General features: G+C 40.2%; 1 protein-coding gene across 1 annotated transcript in view; it reads left to right on the top strand.

The window, feature by feature from the left end:
- The window catches only part of CUNH19orf44 (chromosome unknown C19orf44 homolog), a 36,622-nt gene extending 26,652 nt beyond the window's left edge, over positions 1-9,970 (top strand). Inside the window, exons 9-10 of the mRNA XM_089670782.1 lie at positions 2,397-2,563; positions 9,442-9,970. Coding sequence (XP_089526908.1) covers positions 2,397-2,563; positions 9,442-9,519 — 245 coding nt within the window. The 3' untranslated portion in view covers positions 9,520-9,970. The remainder of the gene's footprint in view (positions 1-2,396; positions 2,564-9,441) is intronic.
- Positions 9,971-14,342: the final 4,372 nt, after the last annotated feature.

Raw genomic sequence — 14,342 nt, 5'->3', positions numbered from 1 at the left:
GGCATAACAACTTTTTAAAAGCTAAATCCAACTTTCTGACCACATTTTATGTTAAGCATGACCCTGAAACGATGAAGGATTCTTCTCCCTGCATGCTCCTGTCATATATTTATTTTTTTTTTTTCTTTCAATTTATTTCAGGTACTTGTATAGGTTCGTCAATTTTATGCAGCGTTTTACATATATATTGTACATTCACATCAGTCCCTAACCCTCAAGTGGCATACAATCTAAGGTCCCTAACTTACATTCATACATACACATACTAGGGACAATTTAGACAGGAGCCAATTCACCTACCAGCATGTCTTTGGCATGTAGGAGGAAACCGGAGTACCCGGAGGAAACCCACACAGGCACAGGGAGATCAGTTAAGTTGCATCATCCATTCACAGATCTGTGGGGCTTGTAGTTCTCAAGGGAGTACAAGTATGGTGAAGTCCCTGCACTTGTAGTCCATTGATGCTCTCTCAAGCCCCATAACCAAAGGTCCTTACCCTCAGCACGGACCTGTACCTGGAGGAATAGTCTGAAAGAGCCTGTGCATTGCACTCGTGATCCCCTGACTGCAAGTTTAATGGTTTTTATGCTCACATGCAAAATGTTAGTTATATTAATAAATAATACTATTTATTTTTATTAATTTATGTTTTTTGTATCCTATATTAATAAATGCTTCCTTTTTTTTTTTTTAAATCCATGTGGGTGCATTTGCTTTAACTTTAAATCTAGCCTAAAACTGGTATATACACTATATTGCCAAAAGTATTGGGACGCCTGCCTTTTACTTGTACATGAACTTTTATATCTTAGTCCGTAGGATTCAATATTGAGTTGGTCCACCCTTTGCAGCTATAACCACTTCAACTCTTCTGGGAAGGCTGTACACAAGGTTTAGGAGTGTGTCTATGGGAATGTTTGACCATTCTTCCAGAAGCACATTTGTGAGGTCAGGCATTGATGTTGTACAAGAAGGCCTGGCTCACAGTCTCTGCTCTAATTCATCCCAAAGTTATTCTATCGGGTTGAGGTCAGGACTCTGTGCAGGCCAGTCAAGTTCCTCCACCCCAAACTTGCTCATCCATGTCTTTATGGACCTTGCTTTGTGCACTGGTGCGCAGTCATGTTGGAACAGGAAGGGGCCATCCCCAAACTGTTCCCACAAAGTTGGGAGCATGAAATTGTCCAAAATGTCTTGGTATGCTGATGCCTTAAGAGTTCCCTTCACTGGAACTAAAGAACCAAGCCCAACCCCTGAAAAACAACCACACATCATAATCCCCCCTCCACCAAATTTGACATTGGCACAATGCAGTCAGGCAAGTACTGGTTTCCTGCAACTGCCAAACCCAGACATGTCCATCTTATTGCAAGACAGAGAAGCGTGATTGGTCACTCCAGAGAACTCATCTCCACTGCTCTAGAGTCCAGTGGCGGCATGGTTAACACCACTGCATCCGACACTTTGCATTGCATTTGGTGATGTAAGGCTTGAATATAGATGCTCGGCCATGGAAACCCATTCCATGAAGTTCTCTACGCACTGTTGTGCTAATCTGAAGGTCACATGAAGTTTGGAGGTCTTTAGCTATTGACTCTGCAGACAGTTGGCGACTTCTACGCACTGTACACTTCAGCATGCGCTGAACCCACTCTTTCATTTTACGTGGCCTACCACTTCATGGCTGAGTTGCTGTTGTTCCCAGTTGCTTCCACTTTGTTATAATACCACTAACAGTTGACTGTGGAATATTTAGTAGCAAGGAAATTTCACGGATGGACTTATTGCACACGTGGCAACCTATCACAGTACCACGCTTGAGTTCACTGAGCTCCTGAGAGCGACCCATTCTTTCATGTTTGCAGAATCAGTCTGCATCCCTAGGTGCTTGATTTTATACACCTGTGGCCATGGAGGTGATTGGAACACCTGAATCCAATGATTTGGAGGGCTGGCCCAATACTTTTGGCAAAATAGTGTAGATGTGAGTATAGTTGTGTTCATAAATTTACATTCACCTGGCAGAATTTGTAATGTGCAGACCATTTTTGTAAGAACATGAGTGATCATATCAAACTCTATGATATTTGACAAATTCAGTGTCCTTTTCACAGTTTGAGATTGTTCAGAAATCACTGGAGGTGCAGTTGACCTTCATATGGCCTGCTTCAACTGCTTTTACATTCCCTAGTCATGTATGGGGAGAGAAGCAGTTCTTAAGAGAAAAGATTCCTCTCAACATTGGCCCTAAGGATGGAGAATCCGTTTTACAAATGCCTATTCCTGATATGTTCTTTTTACCCATATTTGCTAGCATATTTTTGTCTTCAGGCTCCATATGACCTATAGTTTATGAAAACTTCTCGTTTGACTCATTTTGTTTATTGTCCACCAGCTCTGACCACATACAGTCCAATGGCTCTAGCACTGAATGACATGTTGAAACAACAGCTGCTCCTTACTCAGACTTTTGTGGACATGGCTCGACAGCTGTACATCTCCACAGTGAAATCTCTGGAGAGTGAGACTTATCAATATACCACATTTGAGGACACAAAGCAGGTAAAAACAAGATCATACAGGAGGTTTAGTTGATTGCTGGTTTCAAACATTTTGATCTACTTTTCAGATGCACTTGGTTTTACTTCTCTCTGCCTGGCAATCTTAAAATTTAACTCCAGCCTTGTTTAAGAAAAAGTGGGAGAGGCTTTGAAGTTCTGTTGTGTTTTCTCTGCTGCATTTGACCCTAATGGGATTGCCATTACTTGCTTTCTAGAGACACAACCGGCAGCAATAAGTAAGTTTCCCAAAATAATCGTGCCTTTGACCATTGACACTAGAACATGTATCTCCATTGGAAGATTTCCCTTCTACTTGTTTTGGTGGCAGCTGCAAGCTTTTTACCATTTTCCTTTATTTCTGTCTTGGTCAGAGAAAGTAAAATCAAATTTCTGCATAGGAAACAGATGGCAATAAAAAAAAAAAGGTTCTAATCTATCCCAGTGTGTCCAAATAGTATAATTTGGAAGGTTGACACCATTGCAGGAGTCAAAGCAGCTTTGAAAGAAGTGTTTATCCTCAAAAGGGTAATATTTAAAGGCACCTTATGCCAGCAGCCCCTTGAGCAAGTAGCAGTATTTGATAGCTCCATCTTTGTGGTCTATCCCCTATGTTTTGTAAATTTTAAGATGGAGACCGTTCTTAGGAACTTGAGGTGCAATCAGATTTTACCTTTTGATTTCTTGTGCAGAATTAAGGGGAATTGATTTTGAATCCCTTCCTGTAAATAATTCTTTTATTTTAGACTTGACAAGTCCTGGGTCTGCAGTCTAACAGAAGTCAGTCCACAAATCCATTATCCAAAAATATAAGCGTTTCCTGTAAACTTGTTAGTAATGAGTATTGTCACACCATATAGAAGCGGTATAATTTAAAAAAGCTCCATCTTTTTATCATTAGAAAGGTGTCCTTGATTTCCAAATTACTTAGCCTCAGATGAAATTATGCCATCAGTCTGTTGTAGGCAAGAGAAAGCATTTCCATCACCTGCTGTGCCAGATTGTTTAGACTGCAACATTGTAACCCTGCAGTAAATCACAAGGAGAGAGCCTGCAGCAGGGTCAGATCGTTTGTAAGCATAGCCAGGAACTGCACAGGCACTAAGATTTACATAAGTGTCATTTCTGAGCCAGAATTTCAGTAATCAGCAAGATTTCTTGGTTGTCCATTGTGGGACACAGGAAGTCATTAACCCTTGTGTTATAGTTACATAGTCTGGTTGAAAAAAGACACAATTCCATTTAGTTTAACCTATAAAAAGAAAAACAAAAACGGTTTACAGTCCTATATACACAATCCTATACGCACAGTTTATCCAGAGGAAGGAAAAAACCCCCAGCAAAGCATGATCCAATTTGCTCCACCAGGGGAAATTCCTTCCTGATCCCTCGAGAGGCAATCTGATATTCCCTGGATCAACTTTACCTATAAATATTAGTATCCAGTTATATTCGGTACATTTAGGAAAGAATCCAGGCCTTTTTTAAAGCAATCTATTGAGCTGGCCAGAACCAGCTCTTGAGGGAGTCTGTTCCACTTTCCACTATTCCAGATTGCCGTCTAGTGGAAGATTGGACACTGGCAAACAAAAAAAAAAACTGTATAAAAGTGTAAGAAGCGAGCGCTGACCCGTCAGCAGCTGTGCACTCAAGGTAACCAACAAAACCTTAATGAAATCAGGAAATAAAATAGTGCAGCGCTAAATTGATGATTCAAATTATAACCACAGGAGGAATAAACGAGCAATAAAATATGAGCGTACTTATGAGTATTAATACATATAGAAACAAATGATGAGTATCAATCCTGAACAGTATAAAATAACATTGGGAAAAGTAATCCGTAATGGTGACTAAATAGTGCTCTTAAAGTCCCCAAAGCTTCAAATGGTGCTTGTGATAGCGGAAGAATTGCACACTCACCGGACGCGCAATAGTAAAGTATTTTATACTGTTCAGGATTGATACTCATATGTTTTCTATATCCATATGTATTAATACTCATACGTACGCTCATATTTTATTGCTTATTTATTCCTCCTGTGGTTATAATTTGAATCATCAATTTAGCGCTGCACTATTTTATTTTAAAAAAAAAAAAAAACTAGGTTAGCTTCAGTCTATCCATTTCTTGTTCGCTTTTTATCTTCTATGTTTCTTCAGTCAGATTCCTTACTACATTGCTGCTTGATCTGGTTCCTACATGGTAGCTATCTGGATTGGTTATCTCTCAGCATAGGTTTGGAACACCGCTCCCAGATCCTGCTGGACTAAATGTTGAGGGGCTAGTCTGGAAATGATTTTCCAAAAGTGGAAGTTCCGCCTTAATGCATTGTCCCCCGCTCCCCATTAACCATTTGCCGCCTGGCCAATGGCCGTTTGGCGGCGGCAAAAGTGCTTCTGCATTCCGGGTGCACGCCATTTGGCGTGCTCCCGCACATGCTCAGTTCGCGCAACTGCAGAGCGGCACAATCTGTCACCGGCCGTGTACCTCGGACACAGCCGATGACAGATCTGAGTACCGACCCCCGTTGCTGGTACCATGTGACCTGCTGTGACCAATCACAGCAGGTCACATGACAGTTGTATACAATAAATGGCTTCATTCATGCCATCCATTGCATACTAGTGCCTAGCTGTGAATGGTCACAGCTAATCACATGCACATGTCATGTGATTAGCTGTGACGAAATCACAGCTAAGCACAAAAAAAAAAACAACTGAATGAATCGATGTCATTCAGGTAAATGCTTGCTTATAGCAAAGTAATTCTTTGCTATAAGCAAATTGTGTAAAAAAAAAATACTGATCACTTCCCCAAAGTAGTACAATGTTACTATGGTAACATTGTACTACTTTGGTCATAGTAAAATATGACCTGATCACCGTCATGCCAGTTATATGATGACGCTGTACTGCACTGGTGAAAGTATGTAAAAAAAAAAAATAGTGAAAATAATTTTTTTAATTTTCCGAAAAATTATGACAAAAAAAATACAACTTCAAAAAACTCGCCATTCCTCTTATGAAGTACGTCGGACTGTCTACTCTGCAAAAAGGGGTCATTTGGGGGATATCTGTACTATTCTGACATTCTTGGACCTCAAGAAATTAGTTTGGCTGTCAGTACTTCAGGATTGATCAATTTTCAGATCTATACCATAGTTTGTGAACTCTATAACTTTCCTACAAACTAAAAAATACATCCTAATTTGGGTTATTTTCACCAAAGACATGTAGCAGAATACATCTCGGCCTAAATTTATGAAGAACAATTATTTATTTGTAAACTTTTATAACAGAAACAAAGAAAAACTTGTTTTTTTTTCAAAATTTTTGGTCTTTTTTTGTTAATTTAGCAAAAAATAAAAACCCCAGCGGTGATTAAATACCACCAAAAGAAAGCTCTAGTTGTGTGAAGAAAATGATAAAATTTTAATTTGGGTACAATGTTGTATGACCGCGCAATTGTCATTCAAAGTGTGAAAGCGCTGAATTGTGAAAACTGGCCTGGGCAGGAAGGTGTAAAATTGCATGGTATTGAAATGGTTAAGGATTGGCACCTTCGGGAAGCGGGTACCTGAATTTGGCAGGTACCCACTCCCACTGGGGTCGCCTAAGAAGTTGTTCCCAACCCCCCCCCCCCCTCCCATAGTCTTCTGGGACACGTGAAAGGTCCCGGAAGACTACGGGACCATTCACAAAGCGCAGCGCTATTTACACATGCGCAGTGGGCACCCAGCTGTCACAGCCGGGTGCCCGCACTGAAGACGCCAGCACCGCGGGAGAAGACTGCTGGTGAAACCAGCCATGGTGAGGATACCGCTGGATTGTGGGACAGGTAAGTGTCTGTATTTTGAAAGTCAGCAGCTACAGTTTTTGTAGCTGCTGCCTTTTTATTTTTTTTAAATCAACTGAAACTCCGCTTTAAGAACACGATCTAGACCAGCAATGGGCAAACTACGGCCCGGCGGACCTTTTAATCCGGCCCGCGGAGCTAGGCTTCCGCTAGGCTCCTCTCACAGTCCGCCCTGAAGACCGGTGTAGCATGAAAATCTGTCTCCTATGAGGATCTGTCCCCCTCGACGTATCTGCGCATGTGCCGGAGATCGCCGATCGGCTGCTAATGCCTGAAACTGGCACATGCGCAGATACGTCGAGGGGGACAGATCCTCATAGGAGACAGATTTTCATGCTACACCAGAACGGCGCGGGAACACGGCAAGAGGAACGCACGGAGCAAAGGTAAGTGAATTGACACAGGGGGGACTTGGGGACTTAATATGGGGGATGAATTACTATATGGGGGATGAATTACTATGGGGGATGAATTACTATATGGGGGATGAATTACTATATGGGGGATGAATTACTATGCTTACTATGGGGGAATATTACTATACTTACTATGGATGACACATAAACATCATTCATCTACTCTTGGTCTGGCCTCCGGGTCCAATATATGAACCCATTGCGGCCCTCAAGTCAAAAAGTTTGCCCACCCCTGATCTAGACCCTGTTCAGGCAAAACTAGGTCACAGAGCACTTTCCAGGTCTAGAGTTGTTGGCAATGCCTCAACTCTTGCAGTTTCACTTAATGAGAAGGCTGTTTTGGCTGAGCAGCAGGAGGTACTTGTTGCACTGAACACCTTCAGTTTATAAGTTTTCTTACTCTCTGTTGGTTTTTGTACTGAGAAAGGGGTTATCACTGAGGTATTCTGCATCTACTGCTCTGTGGAGTGTGTTGCTGCATGGTCTCTTTCTCGCAAATGTCTAGAAAGCATCTCCCAGCTGATGCTCCTGCTGGCCTTCTAAAACTCCCATCTACAGTCTGTCCGTCTGACCCTACACTTGCTGCCAGAGGTTGGGTCTGTAAGTACCCGAGGACTTGCCTTTATACCCTCATATACCTTGCATTTCCACAAGCAGCAAGTCTGATGTTAGAAGCAAGGGGAATAGTTCCACTGTACTGAATGCCCCCCCAGCTCACATTTCACTAATGGCTCCAGTGTTGCTTGCAGCATGCCAGCTGGTGCAGCCGTCTGCAGCTTGGAATCTTTGTGCGTTTTGCTTTTAGTTTATGCCATTTTCTGGGTTTTTCCTAGCTTTATCAGACATGGTCACCTCCTCTGCTCTGTCCAGGGAGGTTTTTATTTCAGTCATGTATGATTTTTTGGGCCAAAGCAAAGATGTTTTCTGACTTGAAACACAGAGACCGCAAGTGCACTTCCACAGGTTCCATATCTAATCTGCCCAAAGCTTTAATGGCCTCTGAGCATACTCTGTCTGATGCTGAGTCTCTACAATCCTTGCCCGATGAACCTGTCTCTAAGGTGTTGCAGTCTTCTGCCATGGACCCCAAGCTAAAAGCGACAGTTTCTGATCTCGTAGATGTGGTATGTACCACCTTCACACTAGAAGATCAGCATGTCATTTCTACCAGTTTAGGATCCTTTAGAGCTCTTAGGCCTCTCCAGACCATCCTTTGCACCTGCTGTTCTCAATGTTTCTCTGTGGAGTTTGGAAACATCCTGACAAGTGCTTTTTAGGCTTGTATCTATTCAGGAAGACTTTAAGTGTTCTGGCGGTGTTCTGTTTTAACAAAGCATTTACTGTTCCAGTAGAGGATGCACCTGTCTTTAGGGGCCCCATTGATCAGCCCTGTTTTTTCATTCATGTCCTGTTTTGCAACCTGTTTCAGCCATTACCTTGATCTGTAAAGCATAGACTGACTGGTCTAAGGCTATCAGGGTATGATTACTGTAGCAGATGATCCTTTGCTCATATAATGTTTAGAACAGGTGCCTGTGGCTCTGAGCTACAGTGTGGACAGGTTGTTACAGGTTTCTGCTCTCATTTCTCACTTGAGTCTCCTCTTGCATGCAAAGGACACTTTTGGCTAAAGTGTTGGACTGTGGAACCTCTGAGAAGTACTTAGGAAGCCGAGTCCTACAGAATAGTCTGCACGCACATTTAAGCCTTTTTGTCTGGCTTTGAATACCCTCAAAAGACAAATTTCTTCTTTATCCATTTTATTCCAGAATCTCTTGCCTTGCAAATCCTTATCAAGATTTTTCTTCAGGGAGTTGTTCATATATATTACCCAATTCAACCTTTATGTGTCATCTTGGGATCTTAGGCTTGGTTCACATATGTACATTTTGCTTTCTCCATTGCGTTTTGCAGTTTGCTTTGCATTTTTCTACACACGGTTTTGATGCGGTTTTACCATGTTTCTGCTTTTTTGTTCAGCACTTTTTCTTTTTGCTAAAGTGGAATTTTTTTCTGTTGCTGGGCAGAATAAAAATGCAAAATGCGGCAAAAACACACTACCATGTATTTCAGCAGCTTTTCCATTGAACTATATTGTAGCAAAAATGCAGATTTTTGCTTTAAAAAAAGTCCCTGACCCTTTTCGAAAACGCAGCAGCTCAAAAAAGCATAGATGTAAACTGTTCCATAGGAAACCATGTTAAATAGACTGTAGTGCATTTCTGCAGAAAGCACTAAAAACCACATTGGTGTAAACAGAGCCTAAAATTCTTCTCATCTGTTCTCAAGTTAATGGCAAACACTTTACAGCCCTCCGGAATGAAACCCTCCACCTCCATGGAGTGACCATGTTTGAGGCCGAGGTTATAAAAGGAAAGACAAGTGTCTCTCATAAGGAAGCAGGATGGCAGATAATGTGTAATAATTCTTTCCTTTTATAACCTCAGCCTCAAACATGGTCACTCCATGGAGGTGGATAGTGATTTCAAATAAAGTGTTTGCTTCTTCTATTGGTTATTCTAAAATCTCAGTAATAAATGACAAAATATGGAAGGGCAAGCATGTAAATATGTAATTTTATTTGTAAATCTTTCTACTTGTCCACAGTACATAAACCAGCAGAAGGCTCATAAATGGAGACATGACCAGAGAGAAGAAATGAATGGAACTGGAGACAAGCAGTGATCTGGAAAATGTGACAGCAATTCAGCTCACCTACAATTATAAAAAAAATATGTACGTGAAAGTTGTTCTACTGTGTAAAGCAACTACTATTTGTAAACTTTTTGTATGTGACTGAATACACACACCCATCTTATTTGTAATATTATCAGTAAAAGCTTATTTTTAACTTCCCATAATAATATGCCAAAATTCTGTGAACAGCTATGAATGAAATTATGAATAATTCTATGAATTTTACTTTTTTTTTTTTTTATAAATACATGAAATATCTTTCAACAAGAAGCATTCATGAGTAATGACGTGTATTTGCTTGCATTTTGAATTGTCCTTGTTGGTGGCTGCTAACCAAAGACTTGTATCTGAGATGTCTTGTACTCTGCAATTACACACTGAAAAATATGTATGCAGATGGACACCCAGGGCAAATAAATTGTTTACTGTGCCAAATATTCATCTTTAAGTCCACTTCCCATTTATTCTAGAATGAAAAATGGAAGCTGGTCACTAGTGGTAACAGCACCAGTTTTCTTAAATCGGACCTACCGTGTTCATTACTAAGCTTCCTGAAATTATAGTTTCTCAAAATACAGCTCAATAATTCTCCACAATGGTTTAAACTCTTTTTTTCTCCTAATATGATTCATTTTTGAAACTTCAGTTACATTTATGGTCACTGTCTGGTTACATTCTCATTTAGAAACATAGAAGAGTGATGGCAGAAAAGAGACCAAGTGGTCCATTGAGTCTGCCTCATTTTTTTTTTTTTTTGGCCTGAATGTAAATGTTTGTCCCAAGCATGTTTGAATTCACTTACTCTTGTCTGACTCGCTACCTCTGCTGGAAGTCTATTCCAAGATTCATCTACTCTTTCCGTAAATTATTATTAGATTTGAACTTTTCTCCTGCTAGTTTGAAGTCCTTTCCTCCATGTTCATGATCTTTGCTTATGCATATTGAATATACTGCTTTCCTGAATGTTATTCACCCCCTTGATGTATTTAAAGGTTTCATTCATGTCTCCCCTTTCCTCCAGACTGTACATATTACGTTCATGATTTCCTGTTTTGTCCCAAAGGATGATTTAAAGAAAACTACTGTGGCATGGTGAGAAGCAATTTCCTTAGTAGTGGCCACTAGCTACCTCTGGTTACAGAGCAGTGAAGCAGAGCTAGTATATCACATGGTAGTCACTCTTTGAAGAAGCTCCCTTTCATCACTCTCTATTTGCCTACCTTGTGAAAGATTGTCTTTTAAAGCGCATATATAAAAATAATCCACTCTTGTAGTGGGATCCCCCACACTGCAAGGGTTAAATGCTCATTATGTCTAAGGGTAGAGGAACTACATCCTTATTTTTTACTTCAGCAGGGTCCCTCTACTGCTTCAACCAGTCCCCTGCAAATACAACTTCTGTATGTGTACTTGAATGTTAGACAACTAATCGTACTTTAACAAAACTTAGAATTTTTTCAGTGTTTGCCTGATGTTACACAATTAAAAAGAAAAACACCGCAAAAAGGGACGGTGCTTAAATTCAGGGCTGCTGGCTGCTCTTAGTTTAAAGCCATAGTGCTCTGCCATCCCATACCAGCACAGGCATAATTGTCCAGTGCTGCAGGGGAGTAATATGATCGGCTGGACCTGTCGCAGACACTCGTCAAAAGTGTTGAGTATGTGCACCTGGAAAATTATGAGGGACAAAGGACATTCACATTGAATCTAAGTACTGTTTCTGGTGCCAATAATAAAAAAAAAAAAAAACGCAACACTGAATATTGCCATAATTTTTCTTTCTTCATTTCACTATGGCAGCAGACAAGTAGGTTAAAGTGTATGTAAACTAACAAACAATTTCTCTTATTTTCTCGATTTTAGTCTGTTAAATATAAATCTATTTTAACAAAATGCTTTCAATGGTATAAGCTTAAAAAATAGCTGTTGATATGTCAGAAATTGAAAGCTTTCCAGTATCCTCTGTACTAATGCAGTTATCGCAAAAAGAAAATGTTCCCTTAGCACTAAAAGTAAATTTGTGTCACCAAAATGGATTCTATAGTTTAGCAAAAGAAAGCAGGGCAGAGCGGACACCACTCAGTTAAACTGGAGTTCCAATTAAAAGTGGAAGCTCCGCTTATTTGCCTCCTATCTCCCCCCCCCCCCCACACTGCCATTTGGCAGCTTTTGGGGGGGGGTGAGACAGGTACCCGCTCCCACTTCCAGCTCAGTTTCTGTAGCTGCTGACTTTTAATAAATACTATGATGGCTGGAACTCTGCTTTGACATGTTTTTGTTAGCCCACAACAGGATTTAGGAATAACCTGAAAGTGAATAGCTCTGCAGGAGACCAAGTACTTGTGATTTTGCTACTCTATAAATTATCAGGCCATCAGATATGATCAACTCTTTAGAATGTTCCACCCACTTTCCAGCTCACAATTCTGCTTTGAAACTATATTACTTTCTCCCATTTTACTATTTGCACTAATGAGGTGGTCCCAAAATGTGCAAAAAAAAAATCTAGAATAAAAAAAAAAAAATGCACAGTGGGAGGGTATAAGCAATGCAGGTAGTTTTAGTGGCACAATCTAAGTTTCTATCAATTCTTAGTGAGAATAGAACAGACCCTAGCACACAGTGTTGGCTTCCTTTCTTCTAATGGCCCGGAGAGATCATTTTTGAAGCTTGCACCACACACATGTAGAGAACACAATAACAGATATTTGATGGAAGACCTGACAGTGTGTTTTTCTATTTATACAACCTGAAATACCAATCCTAGATTGATTTTTTTGTATTTTTAATGTCAGGATTGGTTGACCCTTGAATGGCCCACAGCCATATTACTGTTCCCTAACCAAATTTTTTTTCAGCTGAAAGAAGCAAGTGATCCTCTTATAGGAATCTTTTTTTTTTTTAATTTTTCTTTTAGATAAATGTTAGATGTGAAATCCTTCTGGGCATTTGTGTTGCCGCTCCAACAAAAGCTATCCCTGTTTGGTCTCCCATCCCCCCCAACTTCATAGACTCATGTGTTCCATACCTAGCACTCATGAGACCAGAAGAGCCTAGCTTGAAGTAGGTGTATGACAATTGAAATGAAGGAATGTATGCTATATCTGTGCTATTAACGTGCAGTTCTAAATGCAAGTAGCCACAGTGAAAAGTTGGGGCCCTTTTTATTCTTTGAACAGCAGACTGGTGGGCAGGAAGGTGGACCAAGCTGTATTTTCTCCACTACAGAGAAAAGTTAAGTCACTTATCATGGCTATGTCATGTGACAGAGACTATGAACTGGAAGAATGGCTGGACAGAAACTAATCACATACAGGTATTTTCACTGTGCTGGTTTGTGAGAGTGCGTGTGATCAGCACAGGGCCAATCAACACTGTCAAGACAGAGGTCAGGGATTTTGCATCCTCCTAGAACAGAAAGAAAACTCCTAGAAGCTTCAACCAGTGCTCAGCTGAAGTCACAAGACTGCTATATACTGCTGATGAGAAAAGGTATTTAGCAGTTTATATTTACTAAAATAATTGCATTTTCATGTTCTGTGTACTGTAGGAGCCCAGATATAGTGAATGCAGGGCCCTGGGTTTAGTAACACTTTAAAAATATTCGTACAAACTTTCATTCAAAAACCTATCATTGTGTGTCCTGCTTTAGTGGACTCCTAGAAAATCTAGTGATTCTCAGAATGCAGTACTGACCACTGAATGATCAGCAGCAGTTTAGTTACCTGCACTGAGCAAACTGCTCGCGCTATATAAATCCTGTATAATAATAATAATAACTGCTTTAGGTGGAAAAAAAACACCTATGTATTAAGTTATACACTGTAATTATGGCCTCACTAATATAGGAAGAAGGTAATAATACTGACAATTTTCACTCACAGATTGTAGGACAGCATACCCTTTGAGATTTGTCCATGATGCTTAATAGCTACTTGCTGATGTAGTTAATTGTCAATTATTTTGAAAGAGAAAAGGCCCCTGCTGTCAATAAATGGCCACCTCCCCTATCCTTTTATGATTCAGAATGAGACAAGACAAGGATATCCCCTGTCCCTATACATCTATATCATGGTTATGGAACATCTACTCAATACCATCAGGTACAATGATTCTATACAGGGCATTACACTTGGTTCCTGCACATACAAGATCAGCCTCTATGCTGATGACTCATTCCTTTACTTATCTATCCTGGAGAATTGACCTACCATCTGTACTTAAATCGGTATAAAACCCAAAAGCACACATTATACTGCAGCTTACAAATTCTTCGATGTGATGGCTGCATTCGTTTTCTTTTTAGGCTTTCTTCTGATTTAATTTGGTGATCCAGCCAGTAAGTCTGTTTTTCAAAAGAATGAGCTCTCTTGCAGATGTGTGAGTTAGAGGGATCACACAAACTATTGTAACACCCCTGTCATTGGTAAACCAACTTTTATTTATGTAACACTGTTAACCCCAAAAGGAAAAAAAACTGCTTATAAAGTGTTAGTTGGAGTTTGGGTGAGATGTACTAGCAGATTTAGATACACTAACAAACTGAAGCCAGACTGACAATGCTGTTGTCCAAAGGTGTCACTGTTGTTCCTTCATCCAGAGTGGAGGCACTCTAATACAGGGGATGTGTTACTGGGCAGACAGAGGGGGGGGGGAAAGCCTAAAAAAAAGAAAACGAATGGAGCCACCACATCGAATGATTGGTAAGCAGCAATATATTAAATTTTTTGTTTTGGGTCTAATACAATCTTAAGGATGTCAGAATATATGAGGAATTTAGCAATTCAGTGAACTAAAAGAAAAAAATGGTG

Source organism: Staurois parvus, unplaced genomic scaffold, assembly GCF_062004578.1.
Source record: "Staurois parvus isolate SC_StPar_1 unplaced genomic scaffold, SC_StPar_1.0 ptg000096l, whole genome shotgun sequence".
In the NCBI taxonomy this organism is placed as follows: domain Eukaryota; kingdom Metazoa; phylum Chordata; class Amphibia; order Anura; family Ranidae; genus Staurois; species Staurois parvus.
The sequence above is the reverse complement of the archived record's forward strand: the minus strand, read 5'-3'. Positions and strand labels throughout refer to the sequence as shown.